Raw genomic sequence first — 26521 nt, 5'->3', positions numbered from 1 at the left:
TCATTCCACTAGTTCTTTGACATTTCCCCCTCTGGAGGCCATCATCTTCAACCTCCAGATCCTGGTACCCTCAGGTTTTATCCATCTTTGGTTGTACCAAAATCTACATTCTATAAAAATTCTGAGCAGATAATTCCCTTTATGCTTCTTGGTGTCTCTGCATTTTAGCACATACTGAAGCCTTAAAATCAAGAAAGCAATCTGTAATGGTACAACCTCAGCACTTCAATACAAGTTCCAGTGGTGGCAGTGGTGGTATGGTATGTCAGAGGATTATCCATTTTGCCTACTCCTAACACCTTGTTTTAATACAACTAGGAAGCATTTAATAAAAATGAATAATCTTCCTTCTGCTGTGTAAAGAGTCAAACAATGAAGCAATTTTCAAAGGAGTTGAATGTAGTTTTTGTTTTCTAATAGCATTATTTGTCCATAGATGATTGAGCTGGGCCAATACATTTTAGGTGAACTGAACCCAGTTGAAATAAGAAATTTACAAAAATGTCAATACATATAAGAACTTGTGTAATGGCTGTTTATTGTTTTTTTCTTCCAATTTCAGCATTCTGAAAGAGTAAATTTACAAATACAAACAGAGTAACTGAATGGGTAATGAAGTTTAAATATAATTGGTGATCTCATAAGACACATTTCTTGGCATTTAGGAATGGACCTAGAAGTGTTTTAAATTCTGTTATAATTATAGAGTAAGAAATGATATGAGGTAGTTTTAAAGTCTGTGTTTTCTACCTTTGAATGCACACACAAACACTCCAAATGTATGCACAGCAAAAAAGAAATGTTGGTCTTCCATTTATTTCAACATTTTATGTAAAAGTGATTCTTAACTGGGTACTGGCATTACATTAATTCTCCATTTCAGCTTGTGCTTGTGGAAAAGAATCTGAAAGAGGAGCAAATTATCAATTTCTTTGCTAGAGATATTCTTGTAAACAGAGTGCATGACTCAACAGGGAACTTGTCTTTTGTTTTTTTTTTTAAGTGTTCAATGTGAAATATGAGGGACTAGAGAGGAGTTTTAAAATTTAACTACAAGTACACTAGGAAAAACTAATGGCTGAAAGTATGGCCTCCTTTTCAACGTAGTCAGGGTTTCTACCCCTCCGATTTTGAAGAAATGTGTTTGGAAAAGATATGTCATAGGATTCTACAAAGTGGAAGGATGAAGCAACTGATAATACAGTGAGAAATAAAATGATGTGATGGGAAATTTTGATCTGCTAATGTATGACTTCATGAGTCAAATTTTGACCTTTCAGCTTTAATGATCATAAAAAATCTTTGATAATAAACAATACTGCATGTCAAGTGCATATGGACATACTAATACAGTTTTACACATGTTCATTTGAAAAATTAGATACATATTAAAAATTTAAAGACCTTAATGTTGAAACATTTTGTATGTTTTTATATGATTTAAGTGTAATGCCAACTTTGAGGCCAATGAGTAGTAAAGTTTTAAACAATGAGGAATCTTAATAATCTACAAGGCTATTCATGTGAAATGGAGAGTTAATTTATTAGAAAAAAAATCTATGCATGGTAAGAAGCACTATAATATAGAACTGAACAATTTACATAGCAGTGACAATAATGGAATTCTCACATATTGCTCTTTTGTAATCTGAACAAGGGACAAAGTTCTATTTCTATGGGCAATTCAAATTTTAAAAAAAGTTATACTTTTAGGACAAGATAATTGTCTCCTATTTTAAAAATAGAGATTTTGTGAATGAAAAAAATGTTCTTATATAATGTGTTTAAAGATTACATGTAGACTGAAATGGAAGAAAACGTATCATTTCCTTGAATTTCATCAGTCAGAATTATGGTTTTACAATGTTCTAGATAACTCTGCTTCTTAATGAATGTAATTTAATCAACTTCCACAATTGATTTTCATCAAAGTGATGTATGATGCTGAAGAAAAATGCAGAAATTCTACTGCAAAAATTTCCCTATTTTTGCCACCCTACAGGGTAGAAAAGAGAAAAATTGATCAGCAAGGAAGAATGTACGAGGTACATTTTAACTATTACTCTAAACTTGATTTTCCTGTTATCTAAAAATTACTATTACTATCTTATGATCTAATTTAAAATAATTTTATAAGCTATTACCTAGTTTCTAGCATATCTAAATATATCTTATAAAATGGAAGATTATATCACAAAATGAAACCTCTCATTTTCACTTCTATCCATATTTTGGCATGAAATAACTTGTGGTTCTTTGGAATTATGCTTTAAATGTTTAAAAATTAAGTTGGAGTTCTTTATCATTGGGGATTTATAATAAGTCTCTTAGATTTCATCCCAATTAAGCCTATTAGGATAAGCTGTGAAGAGATCATTTCACAAACAAATTTTCAAAAGCATACAAGATTAATCCATATGCTGCTGAGATGAGGCACAATAAAGAAGCATTACTGAGATAATCTATGGCTAAAATGATGGTGTATGACTTATGATTAAGCTTCATTACCTGCAGAGCAAGGGGCTTCCATCTCATATTTTTCAGTAAAGCTGGTGCTGAGGTAAGCATGCTCTGAGGTCGCTTTTTCAAAGTTAAGATAACACCACTCGGGTCCTCTCGTAGTGCATTCACCAAATTTTTCAACTGCCACCCCACCTGGTAACCAGCAAAATCATTACAATAAAATTGAGGTACAGTATTCAAGAGTTAATGTTCTCCCCATTTAATAAGATTAGTTAAAAAAGAAATCACATAATTGGTGTACCATCCTATCCATTTTCAGGAGATACATATTCAAGAAAGAAATTTTATCTTTGAATTGTTTAAACAAGTTATTGCATTAGAGTCCATATCAATAAGCAACAACATTATGGACATTAACCATGTGAAAGCAGAGGCTAAAACAGTATTCTATCAATGGAGCAATTTAGAATGTAAAGAAATTCGGTCACCATTAATGCTGCTCAGCTGCCAGGTCTAGATCCAAGCTCTATTCACAAGTAAATGACTGAAAACAAGGATTTGGCCATGTCCTGAGCTTAAAAACTATACTACATGCTTTCTCATCACCATCTTTTAGAGATAGGTGGTACAAATGTTCCTAAATTAGACTGACATTATATTACCAATAGCTGTTACTGACCCACCAAGACAATATTCTGATGCATGGAAGACCGTTTCAATAAAATAAACCTTTCACCATGCTATAAAAATAGGAAAAAAATGACAAAGTAATGCTACTTCAATACAGCAGCTATTGGAAATGTATTCATAATGACCCTATGAATGTAAAATATAATGAACTAAATTTAACGAAGCCATTCTATTTGAATATTACCTCAAAACATATTGTGTAATAAACCAAAGTACTTAATAAATGTCCTGACACTTCACTCAAGTGTTAGCCATGTTAAATTACTTTGCATATTATTCTTTTAAAATTCTGAACATAGAATAATTTTTGCTAGTTTGTTTTTGAAAAGTGCTTGTGCTGCAGTATCAGGTAATTATAATCCTAAGAACTATGCTTTAAAGAAACCTTAAAAATAGCTATTTTTCCAAGTTTTGATTAAAATACATTTCATATATAAAAGAGAGAATAACCAACTCTAATGGATTATAATTTTCCAGAACATGTCACAAAGATATACTGGGTCAAAACTGACCCTGAATTACAATCAGAATTTGGCAAACAGTCTAAACAGTGATCTAGTTTCTTCCTAAATATCCAAATCAAAGGGAATGGGTGCCTTTTGTCTGCTATTCATAGTGCTTTTGTCTGGAATATACTTCTTAAGTATGAGCATTTCCACCAAAAAATGCACAACTCTCCAGAGACTATGATGAAAAGGTAATCTGGAACACAGCCACTGCAGGATAATGGAAGACTTTGGTATATTTAATGAGCACTCATTTAAACTATAACCTCAACTATAGTTGAACTGAGTGATGGTGAAGAAAGAGAACAAAAAAGAGAGGTGAAGCTTAAAGTCTCAGGGGTCTCATATATGAATCAAAATGATCATTATGATGTTCATCTAACATGACTAAGAGGCTGCCATTTTTGAAATCACATTAATGCAGATCAACTACAGTAATGGAACTGGTCTAATGCCTCCCATTATATGTAAATGGGAATTATCTGATTTCTCTGATAGCTAAGTAGTGCCCTTACAGCTATTTCTACAAGCCGAGCCAAAGCAAAATGAATTTAAATCCAAGTGTTCAGTTTGCTTGTTAAGAAAGGGCAAGAGAACAAATTGTTGAGTTACAGGTGTGGAGAGAGAAAACATACTGATTATACAGAGTTTATGAACAACTATTAGTAATAACCTTATTTTATCTTATTTTCATTTATTCAAATAATCGCTAACTCTAATAAAGCAGTCAATGTGACTGCTTTCTTCCAGCTTGTCTATTCTCAACAATGAACTACGCATTGATTTCTATTCATCAATTTGTCCATTTTACTCTACAATATGATCATTGTGACTAGGTGAAGATTGTTAAGGCTGGATGGTGTTTTCCACTAAAATGTTCAGTGCAATCTGATACATCCCCTTCTTTCATACTTATGATATGCTCTGTTTGAAGAAACAATCCCAATTTCAAACCATAGAACTGTTTTTCTATGAGAATGTGGAATTGCCTTTTGATGATAAAGTTAATTTGATTAGATGTTAATTTTTCAACTCAATATTTAATGATAGAAAATTTGAGTATATAATTTCACTATATTTTAGCCTTCCCATTATCATTGACATTACATTAGCAATGTTTTTAAAGCAAATAAATACATATCAATAATCATAAAAAATATATATCTTTGGTTCCCAAATTCTACTTCCACTGCCATATGGAAATGACTGGATAAAAGCACAAAGGCATATCTATATCTGTGCAACATGTGTGTAACAGTATTGTTTTAATTAACCAAAAATTGTACACTATTTAAATGTCTGTTAGTCAGGGGTATAAAAAATATTGTATGAAAAAAGTAGTTTCTAAAATAATAAATGCAATACATTCTATTTTTGTAAAAAATGTTTATAAATATAAATATATATAGAAAACACAGAAAGGTATACAATAGTGTTAATGGTCCTTATATTGAAGGGGACGTATGAATTGTGATATATACTTTCATTTCCTGAATTTTTGGCAATAAAATGAGCTGCTTTTATAACCAACAACAATAAAATATAGTGATTTTAAAGACTAAGACCTACTCTATGAATAGTGATATTTCAGTTAGAAAATCATGCATTTTATGAATTATCTAATCAGGACTGTTTGTTACAAAATGCAAAATTTCCACAGAAAGTACAGAACCAGAAAGGTAACATTTTCTAAAACACTAAAAGGTGGTGATGGGGGAAACTCATCTACTCTATGCACCACACTTTTAGATGACTTGCACAGGAGGATACAAATTTATTATTTAGGTGTGCTCAATAAATCAAGAACAATAATATCTTTATTCATGGATTTTTTAGAAAGTCAAAGTCAATATAAAATGTAAATGTGCAAAAAAGATAAGTAGGATTAAGATCAGAGCTCAGTATTTGATTTTTTCCAATATTTAATTTAAAAAAATACACATAGATGCTGCATTTATAGCTGCTGTTTAAATTCTGTCATATTTCACTTCTAGCTTTTTAGTGTGGCAAATCATGTTTTACTTTAAGCATTGGTAATTTGGAGTATCTGGTAATGGCTAGAAAATAATTCCGTAATTGAGTTTTGTACTACGTATGGATTATTACTCATCTATAACATGTCCCCAAACACAGCTTCATTTTCCAGAGACCTCTATGCAAAATAAAGTTTTTCATCAGTAGGTATAAAAAATTTATATCATTATACCTTAGGTAACTCTGCCAGATGGTGAACTGAGGTTCTCACATTGACTTCTGCAATTTCTCAGCTGCTGCTATGGGTTTTTGCCACAGCCAAATCAAACCATCTGGGGGACTTGGAAAGTCTCTGAATCTAGACCAGCACTATCCAGTAGAAATACAATGTGACCCACATATGTAATTATAAATTTTCTAGTAGCTACATCAAAGAAATAAGTGAAAATAATTTAATATCCTAAATATTCTTTCAAAATAGAATTTATTTGAAACAATTATTAATGAGGTAGTTTACATTCTCTTTTCCTTACTTATCTTCAGAATTCCATTTGTATTTTACACACAGCACATGTCAATTTAGATCACATGTGGGAGGAGTAGGGTGAGGGGGTGGGGGGTATATGGAGACCTCTTTTATTTTTTGAATATAATATTTAAAAAAAATAGAGAAAAAGTTTAGATCATGGGTTCTTAACCTTTTTTGTTTCACGGACCCCTTTGCCAATCAGGTGAAAAACCATAGACCCCTTACTAAGTATACACTATACTGTGTATTATTTAATAAATAGATCATACCTGCACCAACATGTCCCCACAAGAATGTTTTTTTGAATTTCATTTCAAAAATGAATTTCATTTCAAAAATGAATTTCATTTCACAGACCCCTAGTTAAGAACCCCTGATTTAGATCAAATAATTTTCAGGAGTTTATGAGCCACATGAGTCTTGTGCTCACCATACTGGACAGCCTAGGTCTAGATCCTTTAATGACTTCAACTTAAAGCAAAAATGAATTACATTCTTCCTTTCCACTAGATTCAGAATACCAGAAGTTCAAGGTCACAAATTTTCATATTTTATTTTCATTACATGGTGCTAGTGATTGAACATAGAAGGTACATGACAACTCTATGCATGTAAAATGAAGGAGTCTTAGGTCATTCAATTCATGGAAATTCTATTATCATGTACATTTTACCTAGACAGTGGTCATGGCTGAGCATTTAAAGCAGCAAGTAGATGTATTGACTGCATGGCTTATCTGGAAAAACCAATATACCTAAAATGTGGATATGTTTACTGCCTAAACTGCATTAATTCACTGCAGAAAGAGCCCAGTGGGGACGATTTATTGTGCCTCTCCTGCTCTATGGTCTCTCAGAAGAATGACAACAGACCCAATTGCCACTGGCAGGATTGGTTTCCATGTTCAAGGAACTGGAGCCCCACATGAGAAATATTCTACAGATGAACCCAAGGAAGCTGAATTTCCAAGTGTATATGACCTTGGGTGTTTACACAGCAAATAATCTCCTAATCACTTCTTATGATGTCAGGAGTGTCTGATGTGGACATAACTGAATTGTAAAGAGTGTGCCGAAAGATTTAGTTATACAATTAAAAAAATAATAACTAGGAGACTTCCACCCCAACTCATTTGGTCTAAATGAGTCAATAGTATATGAGATCAAAGTCCCCTTTGTTCTACAGGTATTTTATTCAATGAATGATTTCAGGAGATACATTACTCATTACTTTTATGTAGAAATTGTTGAAAGGGAATGAAGCTGGCTAATTCACACCCTCTATGTAACATTTTTTTCCAGTAACACAGGTAGGTTTTAACTACATCACTCTAATTCCAGTATGTATATACACATAAAAAGTAATCAGACTAATGCCTTTCTCTTTTGAATAGTGCTAATTTCCTTAGTCATCTCTCAAACTCCTTAACAGTTTATTTCTTCATTACTTTCTATTTTCTCTACACAGAATTCTTTTTTTTTTTTTCCAGAAGGTACCAGGGATTGAACCCAGGACCTCATACATGGGAAGCAGGTGCTTAACCACTGAGCTACATCTGCTCTCCTCTACACAGAATTCTTAACAATTGTCCCCATTTATTAGATTGTATTATGTTCTAATCAAGGGCAAATATGATATGGCCCTAGAGCTTCAGGAAAAATAACACCTAGCTCTGGTATTGTAATATCCTAGCATACCTATGGCCATATAATGAGATGTAGTGAATTCTTGAAATTAATTTATTTCTCTTTAACTGTTAATGAGATGCTTATGGCTGACAGCTTATAGGGAGAAATACGAGTAGACAGTATGATAAAATAAGGCAAGTATGTGTGCTACAAATTCAAGAAAGTTAAGAACCCCCATGTTTGGAACTATATGTCAAAAGAGGTAAAATATATAAATGTATGCTGGTCATTTTTAAGATGAGTTTTCCATTTTTCTGATTTAAGTTTCTGGATATTGTTTAAAAATATTAAGTGTGATAGGCTTGAATTAGAAACCATGTAAAGATATAAAAGTAACATAAAAATAATTGTAAAGTACTTTTACACTGGCTGCAACATACTAAGACATAGAAGAAACTTTGAAAGAAGGAAGACAGGTCCTAGTGGCTACTAATGTAAGAGTATGAGCCACTAATAGGTGATGGAATTAGACAAGGTACAAAATTTTAAGAGATAACGGGTTACAGATAAATATGAAGAAAACGGAACATATAAGAAAGGAATTGATTGACTTGCGAAACAGTCAGGTCAACATCAAGAGAGATATTCCAATTTCATGGGCTGAATGATTAGATTAGATGACTTTCAAAGTCAAAATACATTCCAAGTCTAACATGTAGAGTGGGTAGGAAAATGCAAATAGATGATGACAGCACATTGGCTTGAGTAAAGAAATGTGGGTATACCTCTGACTGCTTGCCACCCATCATTTCTTTCTTCTCACAATCAGTAAATGTAGGTGTTTCCTCCAGGCTATTATACCCCCTTTCCAATATTTCATGCTGTCTTCTTGCGATAATTTCTTCTCAAAGCTTCCACTAACAACTTTCTGCATATGACTCTCCTATCTAACCATCCTTGCTTGCTATCAAGAACTCGTCATATATTTCCAGCTCTTCACTTCAGTTCAACCATACTAACAGCTACTAAATAATCAGGCACTAAAATTCACTATAAGATTATTCATGATCTATATTAAAATATTTTAAATTATATTTTCATTCTTATAACTGCCCAATGACATAAACTATTAATCAAATTTTACATGTGAAGAAACTGAAGCACAAAGAGATTAAGTTCAAGTGGCTGACATTATACAGACAGCAAGGAAGGAAAAGCCAAAATTCACATTCATGCATGTTTCATTATAAAGCACAGTGCATTATGACAGCAAGTATCTTCCCCTGAATATTCCATTGGTAGCTCAAATGAATGCATCACTTTAAAAATCATTCATTACCTCCTTGCCTTCATCCACCAAAAAAAGAAAAAGTTCCCAATTCTACTGTGCTCATCTTCCTCCTTTTGGAGTTTAGTCATCTATGACTGCCTCCCTCTGTATAATCCATGTATGTGTCTTTAAAAATAGATAATAGCAACTGACACCTCTTCTTACTACCTCAGTTCTGGTAGTCTGGTAATCTGCTACCGAGACTTAAAACAGAGTCCTAATTGGTCTTTCTGCTTCTAATCTTTCCCAACTCCAAAATATTGTTACAGTGTAATGGGTATTTGCCCTTCAAAACTTTGGAATAGCTCTCCAAAGGTTTGAATGAAGAACCGATTCCTCAATTAGGTCTTCTGTCCATATGGCCACAACTTTGTCTTCTCTTTAATGCAGTGGTTCTCAAACTGCAGCATGCATCAGAATCACCTGGAAGGCTTGTTAAAACACAGATTGCTGAGCCCCACTCCCAGTTTCTGATCCAATAGGTCTGGGGTGGGGCCTGAGAAATTGCTTTTTTTCTTAAACAAGTTCTTGAGTGAAGAGGATGGTACTGGTCCAGGGACTCCATTTTGAAGGCAGTGACTAGCCCAAGTCTAGAATATTTTAGGTGTTTAATATGTTTTAAGACAAGATATTATAATGCATAAATCAGTGAGCATTTATGTGTCTTCCATGTACTAGAGATACAACAGTGAATGCAGCACAGTCTGTGCCTCATTAAAGAGCATAATGAACAGGGGGAGAGATGAGCAGGTGAATAAACATTTACAATACTGTAGGAGAACTACCTCACTAGGGTGAATATGGGGTGCCATGGGAGCTCCCAAAGTGGGCACCTACCCTCTCATTGAGGGTTCAGGGAAGGTTTCCGATTAGAGCAAAGCTGAATTCTTTTGGAGCTGGGCAGATGAAGGAAGTATGGAGGAGAAGGGAAGAAAGCTGTGAGACAAAGTTTGCTTGTTTGAGTAACTTTCAATAGTTCAATATGGATGGAAGACAGACAAGGGAAGATGTAATGAGACAGGAGATATAAACTGTGGTTAGATTAATACAAAAGACTTTGTGATGTGAATGATTAATTTTTTAAAAGTTGGTTGAGTTGTGAATATATGTTCCTCTCAAACACCATGCTTTCCCCCCAACTATGACTTTGCAAAAGCACTCTTCTCTCTGCCTGTAACTTTTCTCTCATCTATAAAATCTTACCTACCCATAAAGGTTCATCTTAAACGTATTAATATTATCTGCCATAAACCCTCTTCTTACAGCTGAAACTATATTTTCCTCACGTGAATCTCCTAGCATACTCTATCTCCTTTGTGGCATTTTTCATGAACTGTCTCATGGTAGGGTTGCATTTTTCCTCACCCTCTCCTCTCCACCTAATCTCACAAGAACTGGAATTCAAGTTTTTTTTGAGAGTAAAAACAGAGTCTTACTTATCTGGATATATCCTACAATCAGTAAGCTTCCTTAGAAATAGTAGACACTTAGTCAATATTTGTTAATATCTGGATTAGTGAGACAATATGGTGACTTGAGAATGGAAATGCTTCAGATATTACAAAGAGCCCTGAAACTCCAAAGTAGGGTTTGGCTTTGTAGGTAAAACCAAGAAGTGTCATTTTTCTCTAACATACTTGATACTAAAGCTACAATAGACATTATTATGCCAAATTACCAAATAAACTTTCTCCTTATAAATGAATATTTGATAAATATTAGTATTTCTCTCTTGGATACCCCAGAGAGTCATAACGAGGTGCTTATGACAAGGACTATAACAGTGAACCAAGTTTTTATTTGTCATTGAAAGAGTCTACATTGTCATACACATTGTATAAACATTGTTAAGAAGGTTTTTTTTCTCCCCAGAAAAATATATTGTATTGGTTGTAAATAGTTCAAGTTTTGTCTTTCTAAATATTTTAATAGATTTTGTTCGCATTAAGTCATGGGCTTGAATGAACCCTTTCAACCTACCATATGTACATTATACAAAGTGTCTGTTTATTAGCTATAGATATGTTTTTCACATATGCTGAAGTACTATTACCTTTCTGATTGACCACAGTAGCAAAGTCAGTGTCTTCAAGTAATGGCAAGTTATATTGCTTACTAATTTATATATAATTCCTAACTTGTACATTAAAGTATATTTTATATACAACACAAACCAGGTTAAAATTTCCCAAAAATGCCATTAGGTCTTCCAAATATTAAAAGCCAGAGGTTTTGCTTTCTTGTGGATGGGGCTTGTAATTATTTTGATCAGGCTGAAGCAGGCAGCAGATGTTCCTGGGTGAAGGGTAACATAAGTGGGCAGCTCCTGGACCATTGGTTGCCTGGATTAGCTGTACAAGAAGCTTTGGGGTTGGTGCTAAACAGATGAAAGGCTTCCTTTTCTCTTGTTACAGAGAGGGAAGACGTTGTCTTTGACCCCTTTAGGAATAGTTCTGGCTCACATGTTTTCCCCAAAACAGCTGGTGAATTATTTGACTGACAGAAATATGAAAAGACAATCTCTCTGGCCCCAAGTAGCCAAAGTTACAAGTAAGTATAAAGGAAAGAATTTAAGCTTTTAGAACCAGGTCTTCTTTATCTTTTTTTCACAGGTACATTTGGATTTACAAGAGCGTATTACTCTACCTACAGGTAGGAAGATGTACATTTCTGTTGCGCATCCCCACGGTCATGTGAGAGAATCTTATAAAAGCTCACACTATTTACAGATATCTCCTGTTGATTCTGTTCCCTAAATTACCCTGATAATACAATTTCTTATAAGATTTTAAAAGTTGTTACCCTTAACAAAACAAAGAGACAGACGTGTAATCAATATTTACACATGTTCTTACCCAGAGGTTGTAATCTATAAAAGATACCCATTCACAAATGAAGTTTCAAAGAGACATGAGGAGTGCCTATATGAATGTCTGATAATATGAGTCACACTAAATTTAAATGTCTCCTGTTCTTTTTAGAAGGACAGAAGACAGTTATCTCAATCCACAATCCATTACACTTTGGCTAATGACGTTTCTGGCTTTGCCACATTTTTTGATGCTGATATGTTTATTATAGTATTCTGTTCCTCTGCATTACTAAAAAGTTATTAATGTATCTCATAAATTAAATTTTTTATACCATTTAATTTATTGGCTTAAATTTAAGTTACTGACTTAGATTGACTACCTCTTTCTTTAGCAAAACATGTGGAGGAAAGAGCATACTGTTCTAAGTATTTTTGAAGTAATGAATTTTGTTATAAGTATCTTTCAATGATCCTAGAACTACGAAAACTTGAGTACCAATCTAAAAACATCACCTTTACCTATATTTGCTTGTATTCCCACAAAATACTTATAAACAAGACTTACAGTCTTAAACTTGTATATTTGGAAATTTATCGTAATTTTGTTCTTCCACAATTATTTATTCACTGAATAGAGATAATTACTCATGGTTCAAATATAAAGGAATTTACAGAAAAGGATATGCATTGTAAGGAACTACATGCAAAAGTGATTTAAATCCTAGCATAAAATAATTTAAATAGATGATTCAGAGTATTCAGAAATGTCTATTTTAAATAAAACTTTAGTATTGTTATTTTTATAAATATAATTAGGATGGTCTTGGGAAAAGATATCATTTGAAAATAAGGAACATAGAAATTGAAGATTGTATTTTCATTAGGGAAAACCCCTCACAATTTTATGTCATTTATTCATCAAGGTACTTTTCATCTCACACCCTCCTTAACTTTATATTTATTTATTTATTTATTTATTTATTTCTCTCCCCTTCTCCCCCCCCCCACCCATCAAGGTACTTTTCATCTCACACCCTCCTTAACTTTATATTTATTTATTTATTTATTTATTTATTTATTTATTTATTTATTTATTTATTTATTTCTCTCCCCTTCTCCCCCCCCACCCCAGTTGTCTGTTCTCTGTGTCTATTTGCTGCGTGTTCTTTGTCCGCTTCTGTTGTCAGCCACACAGGAATCTGTGTTACTTTTTGTTGCGTCATCTTGTTGTGTCAGCTCTCAGTATGTGTGGCACCATTCTTGGGCAGGCTGCACTTTTTTTCGCACTGGGCGGCTCTCCTTAAGGGGCGCACTCCTTGCGTGTGGGGCTCCCCTATGTGGGGGACACCCCTGCATGGCAGGGCACTCCTTGTGCGCATCAGCACTGCACATGGGCCAGCTCCACATGGGTTAAGGAGGCCCGGGGTTTGAACCGCGGACCTCCCATGTGGTAGACAGACGCCCTAACCACTGAGCCAAGTCCGCTTCCCCCTCCTTAACTTTAATAGGCACTTATCCAGTGAAATAATAAACACCAAGACAATTACTTTTTAGGTGGCTTAATTTTACCATCAAACTTGAACCATGTTGAGCCACTCAAAGTATGAATTTACAAAACACCTATTTAATACTTAATATTTTCAGGTGAATTACACAGTCATTTATATAATGTGTATACACAGTCGATTCTTGCTATTTGCAATGGTTATGTTTTATAAAGTTACCATGAACATTGAAATAACAAACACTGAACCATTGTCCTTAGGGGTAGAAATACAGGATTTGGTTTCCGTGAGCCTCTGGTCACGACATTTTCATCAACTGATCAATACATAACCTTGTTTTATGTGTATTTATGCTTAATGACTCCTTACTTAGTATATATTGTTGATTCATTAACATTGAACTCATGGCCAAAAGTACTATTATTCACACCTCAATGAAGCTTATCTACAACATGTATTTTCTCGGCAAGGTGCATCACAGCCCTCTTGCACTTAGGAGCGCTAAACAGCACTTCAGTACTATGCTTGGGGGTCATTTAAATAGTAAAATCACCAACAAAAAAGCACAAAAGCATGGCACTAAATATATCCCGAGAAGGACACTTGTTTACAGTATAAAAGCTGAAACAAGAAGGGAGTGTTGCCTTTGTTTGACCTCAGCTGGGAACATGCGTGTCTGGCAACTGAAATTTTTGCCACCTGTACATGTCTGTGAATGACTATGAAAGCATTAACAGGATTGATTTTGGGGTTACAAATAAATTTTAGCAACTAGATGAACTTGCAAATATGGAATCCACGAATCATGAGGATTGACTGCACCTGTATATAAATATATATATAACTATAGAAATATGTGTGTGTGTATAAAAATCTATTAACAGAATCTTTCTGACAGGTGATTTTGAATATGAAATTCTAACCAGAGGTATAATGTATATAAAGGGAAAGAATTAATAGAGAACATAATTTTTCTCTGCTAAAGATAGACAGGGAGTCCAACAGAGAGTCAACTTAAGCACTAAAAGAAGCTAGTAGTTTTTTTACTCCACTTATTGCATGCCACCTTCCTGGAGGTTTTTACCTGAGTAACTAAGTAGTTCTTAGGGCTAAATCAGAATTCCTTAATTAGCTCATGAGGAAGCTTACAGGAAGAACAAAATAGTAATCATGTTTTCCTTTCAGTTTTTCAAATTACCCAAATACTTTTCACCAAATGTGGTAATCCATACCCTGTTATTTGCAGTATCTCAAGTAACCTATCACTTATATTAACTGTAGCCTTTGAATTGCTAATGTCTCTGCTTCAGGGGCAAGTTGAATCAAAACCTGTGGGTTTATTGAACTTACCCCAGCCAGTTAACAGAGAGGTGAAGGTCAACCACCACACCAGGGAGCCAAGAGTGCCTACAACTGCAAGCAGAAGAATTGTATCCATCATCCAAGTGGAATCTAAGCCCCCTCTCGATATAGAGGTGGAGTGGACATAACCATCCCAGGGTCCACAGGATGGAGAAATAGAGTACGGATTAGAGTGTATTTACTGATATTCTACTACGGAACTATTGTGATTAGTGATGCAAAAAATTGTAGCATTGATGTGGAAAAAGGTGGCCATGACTGCTGCTGAGGATAGGGAGAGGGAAGAAGAGCTATGATGTGGGGGCATTTTCAGGACTTGGAGTTGTCCTGGGTGGTACTGCAGGGACAGATGCTGGACACTGTATGTCCTGCCATGGCCCACTGGGTGCACTGGGGGAGAGTGTAGATTACAGTGTTGACCTTTGTCCATGTGGTGCAGCGGTGCTCAGAGATGTGTTCACCAAGTGCAACGAATGTCCCATGATGATGGAGGAGGTTGTTGATATGGGAGGAGGGGGTGAGGGGGGTGGGGGGTATATGGGGACCTTATATTTTTTAATGTAACATTAAAAAAAATAAAGACCAAAAAAAAATACAAAAACCTGTGGGTCCAGTTTAGCATCTTGAATATACAGCTCTCTTTCCCATTTTCCTTTTCATTATGGTATTTGGTAAATGTTGGGGCCTCTGAAGGCCAAAGGTTTATTGGCGGGACATGGTTTATGTTACTATATGTTGAAGAAAACTAAATCAAAACCAATTTTGTTTTCATCTCATCATCATTTATGATGTTCTTTAACTTCTCAAAAACATAAAATTGACTGAGCCTAAAAACCTTTTAGGGAGAGATGGAGGATCATAGTAAAAAGCAAATTTATGGGGGTGAAATCTTTTATCATACCACAGAACCTCCCTTTCCCAAGAAGCAATTTTTAAAAGAACCAAAATAATATGGATTTATAATTAAACTTTTTATAAAGATATTCACATAGATTAAATTTTAACACAATTTTATAATTGCATGTATTTTGAAATTATTAAATTTCAGTTGTTCTCTCTTATATTTCATTACTGTTCTTCTTAGAAAGATATTGGGCATATGTGCATTTTAAAATAAAAGGAAAAGACACTTAGTTGCCAAAACTAAGGAATGAAACAAAGTATCTTATCTAAAAATCCAAAGCTCCTTTTATATTGATTTTGAGAAAGAATTAAGAAAATATGTCTATACTTATGAAAAGAATCAGGCTTAAATTTCATTTAGGCACCCAAATAAAAACAAAATTTAAAGAGCAAGCAAAACCTTAGCATTCAAAAGTGATATGCTTAAAAATGTAGAACTGTTCTATGAATAATTTTTAAAATGCCATTTACTAGTAGACATTTAACAAAAATGTTTATTTGAAAATTCTAGCAAATATTGTAATAGATGTCTATATTTATTAAAACACAAATCAAGACACATATATAACTAAATAAAACAGCATTCTAAATATTTATTAATAAATTTTAAAATTTAAGATTATGGCTATAAATACTTCCACTCTAGAAATTAACTTTAGACATCATTTCACAAAAATTCTAACAAGTCAAACAAAAAAGGTAACCCTATGTCAGTCCTACAAAGGGTCATAGTGAATTCTATCAATTATTTGTCTCAAAAAAATCCTTTATTGCTTAGTATTAGGGTAAGAAAACACAGAAGGGAGAGTATGAGAGGAAATATAAAAGTAGTAAGTGGCTCCATTACCTAAAATTTCAGTTGCCATGCTGATCAGAATGTTCATTTAGTGAATGAAACCTATATTTGAATCATATGGCTAAATAACCTGAAAAGATTTTAAGGTTATTGCTCCAATGTGTTTCCCTCTGATGAAATAATTTTTTATCCTTATCAGGCAGCTAACAGTTATGTATTACTTGCCTACCTCTAGTCCAAATAGGAAGTGATTAGGCAATAAGAGACTCTTTCTTTTGACAGGTGTTGGAAAAGGGCTGAGATTACTGATATTGATTTGCAAAATGAGCTACACAATTAATAAGCCAGAGTAGGTAAGAACTTCAGCCAATAGACACATCTTAATTATACATAATAATCACTTATAAGGAAATGTTTTTTGATTCAATGTAAAATAACTAGATCATATTAACTATATGTTGATATTGACAGACATATTCTAATAAAAATAAAAGAGTAACCATTTTAAAAAGAAATTACTCATTTCTTGGCGAAACTAGTAAGAACTGCATAAATAAGAAAAACAAATCAGAATGCAGAGATCAGCAGAGAAAATAAACTGGTTAACAGGGAATTGACCTAAGTCACCATACAACTTAGTTCCTTCATATAAAGACTTACGATGATACATCTGAGTTTGATAACAGAAAAATCATGAAGTATTATATTGAAAGCTAACAAAGTAATAAATTGATTTCTCTAGGCCAAAAATGTAACTTATTTCATTGTATTAATATACTTCATAACTAGTTTTCACACATTCTCATCAAATCTACAATGTAAAATTTAAAAAAAATCTATGATCATTTTATAAACTACCCACTGTAAAAGTTAAAATCTGAAATAAAGTATTACTATGAATAACTGAAATCTATGATGCAGTTTTCTTTAATATCTTATAAATGCCTCTTCATGATTTTTCCCTCCTAAAAGAGAACACCTTACTTGCTCTGTTTTAGAATACTAATTTCTTAGAATCCCAGTATAGTTATTATATGGTATTATCATAGCCATTTATTAAGCAGTATGTTAAACACATTAAACACCATGCTAACATATTTAATCCCGGTACTCTAGTGACATTTTTGTTTACAAGAATAAGATGGGGTATGCCAGAAATATTGCCATTTGAGATCTCACTTATTTATATTTATATATTGGGGATAAGGAAAGTTATAAGATGAATATTTTCTCCTTTGAGAAAGAAGAAGAGAAGAAAACAGGCAATAATGAAAACTGAGCGAGATATGAATGGAGAAGAGACAGTCAAGCGAGAATAGATGAGAATGGTAAAGGAAAGGAGAAGAAAATGGAATTAGAAGAAAAACTAAGAAATAAAGACAACAGTTTAGTAAATGAGAAAAGAGAGAGAAAGCATATCTGGTTTTATCATGGTATTGATTCCACTCGAGGTACTATAGCCACTCATTCCTGCTTAAGCCCAGGATGGGGTGGTAAGGTGAGAGAGAGGTATAAAGAGAGAGGAACTTTAATGGGTTACCATACTCTCCATCCTTTCTGATTATGTTGGCTTCCCCTTTTGACAATAGTCTTCTGTTGTTCTGCAGTTGAGGGAACAAGAGAGTGAGGATATAGTCAAAAAGGAGAGACAAGAGTGAGAATAAAAGAGAATAAGGGAAGCAGCTTTGAGAATTATATACATGAAGTTAGAATGAATTTTCTAGATGATTCAATAGTCCTTCAATGTGTTTCCTTTCCCCCACCCCTTCTGCCATCAGCTATGAGTCTTGCATAATGATATTTACCATTTTGGGGTAACAAAAACCACTAGCTTATAGTATTCATCTTCCATATCTCACTAAGAAACATCCAACATTCTATATCTTGCAGTCTATCTTCTTGACTATCCAAACCTGGTCATTTTTTACTCCAGTAAGTACATCAACTGAACCATTTTTTTTTGCCATAATATAGTTACCAGGTTCCAGAAGACCTTTAAAATAATAGTGAATAGGTTTTAATATTTATATAAAATAAAAGGAAAATTTTCAGAATGCTAGATTCAACCACCATAAGTGCCACCCTTTTCAACTCCCATTCCTAAGAAGAAAGTATCCGTTTTTAGTATGGATAAAATCTTTAAAACACGTACACACCTAAAACAGTATTAACATAAAATTGAACAGATTTATTAGGAATATGCTGAAAAACTTTAATAACTATAAATACTCTTATTAGCTAAAAAACAAGTGTTAAAAGTGCATCATGAGGGCAGAGTTGGTGGTTCAAACTATGCCGAGGTATCTCCCAGAGAGAGGGATGTAGTGGCAGATGAAGTGGAAAAAAATCTTGGGAGATTCCAGCAGCCTTTGAGAAGTTCAATCTTCAGTGGTGGGGAAGACATGCAATATGATTCAGTCTGTTTTGCTTGGATGTTCATGATTTTTTCTTCTTCCTACCTGGCAGCCACAGTTTCTCAGCCATAGAAGTATGTTGTTTGAAAAGCTTAAAAGCCACTCACAATAAAGAATATAGCATCATGAAAAAGGACATAAAACATCCAGTTTCACTTCAAATAAGAATATATACTTTTAAAAAAAGAGCAAACTAGAAACATAAACATCTAATTGGACATCTTGAAGATATACCATACTACCAATTTTAGAGAATAGTATTTGAATTCATCTGTAATTCATTCAACTTTCTCAGACTCTTAGGGAAAAATTTCAAATCATTTTTACATGTATTTTAAAATAAGAAAAATGATCAGATTTTATATTGTACATTAGTATCTATTAAAGGTATACTTAAACAGTAGGAAATTTTAGAATTATAACAGTGATTGTGCTGGTAGGTAAGGATTGTGGATAATAGTACAAATATAAGAATGTTCTTCTCTGACAAGGTATTAAGAATATGGTTATACATGGGAAAAATACAACTAATGTAATTTATGGACTATAGTTAACAGTAATATTGTACTAAAAAGACTAACTGGGTTAAAATAATAATAATATGTAAAATTCTCTATTGATTCTAAACTGGTAAAGAATAAAATTGGTAATCTCTCACTATTCTGATCAATTAATGTATTAAAGAATATTAAATATACATTTCAAATGTATAAGGCCATACTTTAATGCAACTTACTATTACATTATAACTGACACCTAATGTCCCTGGTAATGAATGTAGGGATAGAAGGGATAATTGGAGGCTACAAATACTTTAAACTTGTTTCAAATAATCTACGTATGCAAACTTTTGTGGTAACAAAATCCAGATAATTTGCATTTCACCACCTCTGTATATTATCTAGTAAAAAGTTAAAAAGCACAGTTCAGACCACAATACAGGCAAAAGAAGAAAAAGAAGGTAGCATAGGCTGCATTTAATGAAATACACCATTCTTGCATGGATATGCCTTTTACTTGAACACAACTAAGAAATTCTGGTAATTAATCACATAATTAAGCAAGGCTACTTCCATGGAATTCAATGTAATTTCTTTCCCAAAGAATGTCTCTACTATAACCCAAAACCAGTTTATAGGCTCTAGTAGCACCCTGCCAAGAAACTGGACTCCAGTTGGCCCATTTGTGGCACGTAAAAGAGAGGAAGGGAGATAGGAAAGTTAGTTTTTATTGAGCTCCTAATGTGTGACCAGCATTGTGATAGATCTTTCACATTAATCTTATATATCTGAGTGAGGGAGTGGTAGTAAAGTTGAATTTGAACCCTACTCTAAATTCAGTTCAGCTGGTTCCCTACCTCAGTTATATAAATTTACAATTCTTTTCCCTACCCTTGACCCCACTTTATCTCTCAATGAATCTTGAGATTTTTTTACATGGTTGTTAGAACTCTTCCCATTTCATTTTATAATTTTAGATTTTGGAGGGAGTATAAGAAAATTGAAGTAAGCAAGGGCCATAAAGTCAGTCTTGAGTTGTAGGTGAATTAAACACCCATTCTGAACCTCAATTTCCACATACAACTTCTTTACAGAATTATTTTTAGGAGTAAATGAAATGAAATATGTAAACTACTTAACATAATGCTTGGCACACAGTAAGAAATCAATAAATAACGGCTATGGTTATTATTATAAAAGGTAAACTGACACTCATATAGTTACCCTGATTCACTTAGTATCATATGTCAATTTCAGAGCACGAATTAGAATTAAGTTTCCCTAACCATCGTCCTGTGTAGTTCTCAGTATTTTAGAATATTCGTGTGATCTAAATATGTATATACCCACTCTCAGTATTTAAATGCCACCAATCCATGCAGATTTTATTAGTTCACTTGTAGACTTTTAAAGACTTTCATATCCTTTGGTGAACATCAGAATTTGTTCCATGAAGTATATCCTTTAAACAGTTTTTATTCATTAGGGACTATTTTCTATCCTTTTAGAATCAACCAACTGGAAACACATGCAGGAACTATCCAACAGATGTCATATTTGTTAAGGTCAAATTTCAGAAATGGAGGCAACATGAACATTAGAAGAGCAAAAGCTGCCACTCTACTGAAGCAGCTGCTTTATCCCCCAACTCACATCATCCTAGGGGACAAGAAACTTCAGTCAGGACAACCACTTTGTACAGTTTATAATAATGAGAACTTTCTTGTCATCAATATTTTTGTGTGTGGAAAACCTTTGTCAATCATCAATATTCTGTATAATTCAGTGCCAACCTTACACCCACAAACTCAGTTCTTGAAACTTTCACTAATTTTTACTACACTTAAGATATTAAACTTACTGAAGAAACATCATAACTTTAATTATCAATAAACTTCTCAGTATATTCAAAGCAAAAATTAAAATGGACCTTTTGCCTTAATATCAAAATCATTGAGAGAGATCAGCTTTTTTACAAGTGTCTTCTTATACTCAAAATATAGCCTTTCTTTTTACCATTAGGATATGCAAAAGCAAATTTACCTAAAAAATTGTAATGGGAGATAATTATTTACTTGGAAGAATTAGTGAGCTTTAACAAAATACATCAGAAAAAAATTTTAAATGAAGGTTACTGCATTATAACGACATATATTAGATTATTTTAATTCATTTTAAAGACAACATACTTTATTTTGTCAGGGAGAGGTGAAGAAAAAGTGAATCAACTGAGACACAGAAAATAGTCTGAAATGAAAATCACATAATTTTCATTTTTCTATATCTAAGATTAAGCAAAACAACCCTTAAAAATGTAACATAGGCACAGACTGCCACTGTCATTCTTAGCAGTAGAAAGGGATTCATGAGGTTCATAAGGCAATGAAATTTAATCAATATCTTTAGTTAAGTGTAATAGTTTTATGCAATAGTTTTAAAACTAAAATGTTGTCCTCTTCTGGGAAATAAAGAACCAATTCAGCTACTAAAACTTAAATATTTTTTAAAAGTCTACATTTAAAATAAACAAAAAAATTCCACCAGTTACTCTAATGAACAAATGAATGTCAGATAAAGGAATGCATGCTATTTACAAAATTAGGTGATTCAGTACTTTTAAAAATGAAATTAGGTTTGAAATGAAATTTTAAAAAGTTATATAAAAAAGATTGAATTTATGTGCATCACCACTTTAATTTCTATTCCAAAATTATTATCCTAGTTCACTGGATGCATAATGTTAGCTTATACCAGTCCAAATAGAAATGCATGTCTAATCTTAACCACCACCAATATTTCCTCATGTTCTCTGAAAATCAAGGCTTACATTCCATCAAATAACAAAGAATAGTTATTCAACAATTAAAAAACCCAGGCTATTCAAATATTTTGTATACAAAAAGGAACTTCATTTTATTGATATTCATTTAAAGCTTTAGGAAATCTTTAAATCAGTTCCTCCCACTGACTCTAAAGGTAATTATACATACCACAGTCTGATGATTAACTTGAATCACTTCATCACCAGCATGGATTTTCTTGCACCGATCTGCAGGTGACTAAATTTAACATAAAAGAAATGATAAAGAACATAATTTTTATCAGTTATTTCCTCCCTCTGGCAACACTATATTAAATCAGATCAAGTTTTTAAAGTTATAAATTTCAAGGTATTAAAGCTATCAGTTAAATTAATAAAAATGGCTACTAGTATCTCGAACTTTTTGTATTCTGTGTACAACTAATGACAGGAAACAGAAATGTAAAACAGTATATATTTATATTATAAAAGAATAATATATTTCTGAGATTGATAAGGGAGAATGAGAATTGGTAAACTTTTGTAAACTTTATACAAGCAACCCTGCTGGGCTGTGCTGGGCAACTGCTTCAAAAATTTCAAAACATTATCTTTTGTGTACTTTGATTCTTTCCATTTAATATAAATAATCCATATTAACTTGAACAAATCAATACTTTCATGTACATGCATATATTATTAGCATCAAAGCTTTGAAGACTGATAATAAAATTGTCAATTTAATCATTAATAACCAATTCTGAATAATCTAGAAAAGCAAGTTAAATGATGAGCAGACAGCTATTAGCTCAAAGATGCACTATATAATATTCTCTCTATAAAGGTGTAATTATAAGCACACGGTATTTCTTATGCTTCATACATAAAATACTCCGGCAAACAAAAATCACATTAAATGAGCAAAAATGCTAGCATTTCCAAAGGATGTAACATTTCCATCATGTTTTTTTTTTGATTCCCATAACAGATTAAAAATAAAGACAAACAAAAAAACAACTTTGGTAAGTTAATATTGGCAAGTTTTACAAAATCTTTAGGAAACTAAAATGAGATTTTATAATATTGTATGTCTGGGTAATTAATTTAAAATAATATTCTTTATTTTTCCTCTAGTTACTACTGTTTATTATATGCATGATTGGATATTGTAATGACAATATGCTTTTGGACTTCGGTGTTTTTATGAAAAAATATTTTTGTATATATGCATGCTTGTTTATAAGTGCTAGTGATATTATTCATTAGTATCTATTGAAAGCTAAAGAAGAATGATACCGTGGTATAATCTGCAAATTAAAATCTTACTTTGAAGATCTTGGAATAGGATTTACTTTAAAAGTGATTCCAAATTCCTTTACTTTTTATTCACTTTCAATTCCCAATTATTTAAAAAACATAAACATCTTGATATGCTATTATCCTCGATTAAACAAAATTTTTAAAATTCATAATAAAACTCGTTTGCCAGAGAATAGAACTCAATATAAGATGGTAGATATCCAGAGTGTTCTAGTTACTGAAGTAATAACATGTATATACTAATAACATTGTAGCTTCATCTAGGATGTGAACTCAAACCTAAGAGTAGTGTTATAAGAAGAAAAATGTTTTTATTTCACAACATCTTTAAGAGGTGAGGCATGTTACCAAATCAGACAAGTACCATGTAACAACCCTGAAAAGATAGTGAATCATTATTTTAACAGAGCTGTAACTACAGAATCTGTCCCTATGCTATCTAGCTCACATACAACCTTTTTGAGGGAAGTTTGGAAGAAAAATACCAAGGAAATGGCTCTAGTGATATAAAAGAAAATGACAGTTGGTACATAAAATGCAAAGAAATTTAAACAACTTTTGCACAGATATGTAAAAAAGAGAACATGTCTATAATTATAGATTTTCAGGGTTAAAAGGGATCCTAGAAATCATTTTGTCCAAACACCTCATTTTACTTATGAGAAAACTAAGGCACAGAAAGCAAAATAACTTGCACATGTTAGTGAGAAGCTTTACTAGGACTCAAACACCGATCTCCTAATTAGCAATAACTGAAGGTATCGAAAATAGTAAAATATTTTAAAGAAGAATTAAATAATGAACTATTAATATAAGGTTCATATCTGAAATACAGAATATACATAATCAATCTTTCCTTTTGATCACTCATATATTTATTAAACATTACTGAGTAAATAATATGAGCAAGATATAGTGCTCATCTTTTTTTTTTACAGACCTCAGATAATATGGATAGACACGTTCCTACCAATTCTTCGAGATACAGTTCAAAATCACCATTTCTGTGATTCCTTCTCTGATTTCACTTGGCAGCATCTACTATTCTTTCCTTTGTCCGTCCATGCAACTTTCACTACCTGTTTACACAGATGAACCCCCTACTTGCTGTATACTCCTCAGGGGCAGCAAGCTAGTTTATTTTTAAAATTCTTCCAATACCTAGCACCATGCCTGGAACATAGCAGACATGAAACAGAGGTTTGTTAAATGAACAAATGAATAACGGAATGGGCAAATGAATGTACAAATAAATGACAATGATCAATCGGTGGCAAGAGTATGGTTTGCAGTATATTATTGCATTTAAAAATTTTAAATACTTCACACTATGCACCTAACAAATATTTTTGATTCCATATGAGTCTCATATAAATACCAAAATGTGAAGCCACTACAGGAATCCAACTGTAATGTATATTATCTGTTTCACCTTTCATAACAAACCAAGAGAAGCAGGGAAAGATCAATAAATGACTAAAGGAACAGATGAATTAGATGAAGATAATGTTGATTTTTAAAAGAAAACTCTGGCAAAATGTTGAGATCAATGATAACTTGAGTTTAAACTAATTCTACCTCAGTTATCTTTAAAGGAACACACATAAACATGTAATTTGTCAGAATCTTTCAAAGAAAAAAATCAATTCAAAGCTCAGCACCTGCTTATAGAAGAGTAGAATGCAAATCTGAGACAACCAAATGCAGGAATACTGAGTCATTATGTTATTCAAATCTACTATATTGACCATGTTAATGCCCCAAATGATCACCTCACATTTCTAGAGCTCTATAAGCATAGTCTTTCACAGTTATTAATTTATATGAGTTTCACAACATAGTAAGGTATATAGGCCAGATGATATTATTTCTGATTCATAGTTGAGGAAACTAAAGCAATAAGAGGGTAAGCGACTTGCCAAAAATTACATTGCTATTAAGAAGCAGATTTGATTATAGGGCCTAGGCCTGGGAACTTCTGACCCACTGTTTTGCAGTAGTTCTCAAACTTGAGCATGCCTTAGAACCACCATTAAAACAGAATCTCTTTGTAAGAAGTAGGGAGCTGGATTCCAGAATGTCTGATTCAGTAGGTCTGGGGTGAAGTTCAAGAATTTGCATTTCTAACAAGTTGCAAAGGGAGGCTAATGCTACTGATCTCCAGATCGCATTGTGAGGAACACTGCACTATATACAATACTGCCCCCTCCACTGATTTAAGCTGACTTATACTGCCACGAATTCAAAAAGCCTGACTTACCTGATGTTCCTTTCTTGCATGAGTTAAGATTCTTAAAATAACTAAAATATTTGACAGATGGGAGTGGATTCTTTTAGATGTCACAATAACTTGTCACGAACCAGAAAGTACTAAACAAAGACAAATCTCTGGCTGTGAACAGAAAACATCTGATTTACTTTAAGTAAATAGTTATTGTAAACTAAATATAATCATTGAAACAAACTCTCCTGAAACCAGCACTTACTAACTTGGTATGTCCTTTTAGTTTTATCTCCTAATCTGTTTGTGAATTCTCAAAAGTCAACCTCAATTATGTGAGATATATAAAAGTAGGTGTTTAACAATGAAAGGGCAAAACACACACATTTGAAAAGTTATAATACTTACATTTTCTGTGGTTCCAGTAATTACATGGAGGCCATCATATGTTGATTTAATATACATACCCTAAGAAAGAGAAAGCATCAGAAAAGAAAAAAAAAGTGAAGCAATTGGAACATTTTCAAGTATACTACAACCTTGCTTACAAAAAAGAAAAAAATACCATATGGAATTAAAAGTGCCACATGCACCTGGGATGAAGCCATGATTCAATAATGTATCTTTAAACTGATGAGAAATTCCTGTCTCAATGTTCTGATTTCTAAACTTTGTGGGAAGAAGCCTGTAGTCAACTTAGTCAAATAACTACTTGACAAGTGAATTTCCTATAAAATTTATAGAAGGCAGCATGGTAACTCCATATCC

The 26521-nt window shown here is 32.9% G+C and overlaps 1 protein-coding gene across 8 annotated transcripts in view; it reads right to left on the bottom strand.

The window, feature by feature from the left end:
- The window catches only part of CNKSR2 (connector enhancer of kinase suppressor of Ras 2), a 355641-nt gene that overhangs the window by 131014 nt on the left and 198106 nt on the right, over positions 1–26521 (bottom strand). For 4 of the 8 annotated variants that reach the window (XM_058291604.2, XM_058291600.2, XM_058291601.2 and 1 more), the window contains exons 7-9: positions 26162–26221; positions 22403–22471; positions 2509–2655 (exon numbers count right to left, since the gene is read on the bottom strand). In XM_058291604.2, the coding sequence (XP_058147587.1) occupies positions 2509–2655; positions 22403–22471; positions 26162–26221 (276 nt within the window). The remainder of the gene's footprint in view (positions 1–2508; positions 2656–22402; positions 22472–26161; positions 26222–26521) is intronic. The other 4 variants (XM_058291606.2, XM_058291607.2, XM_058291602.2 and 1 more) reach the window with 1 other exon arrangement.

Source organism: Dasypus novemcinctus, chromosome X (genome assembly GCF_030445035.2).
Source record: "Dasypus novemcinctus isolate mDasNov1 chromosome X, mDasNov1.1.hap2, whole genome shotgun sequence".
Lineage (NCBI taxonomy): Eukaryota > Metazoa > Chordata > Mammalia > Cingulata > Dasypodidae > Dasypus > Dasypus novemcinctus.
Note: the sequence above shows the minus strand (reverse complement) of the source record. Positions and strands in the feature narration are given on the sequence as shown.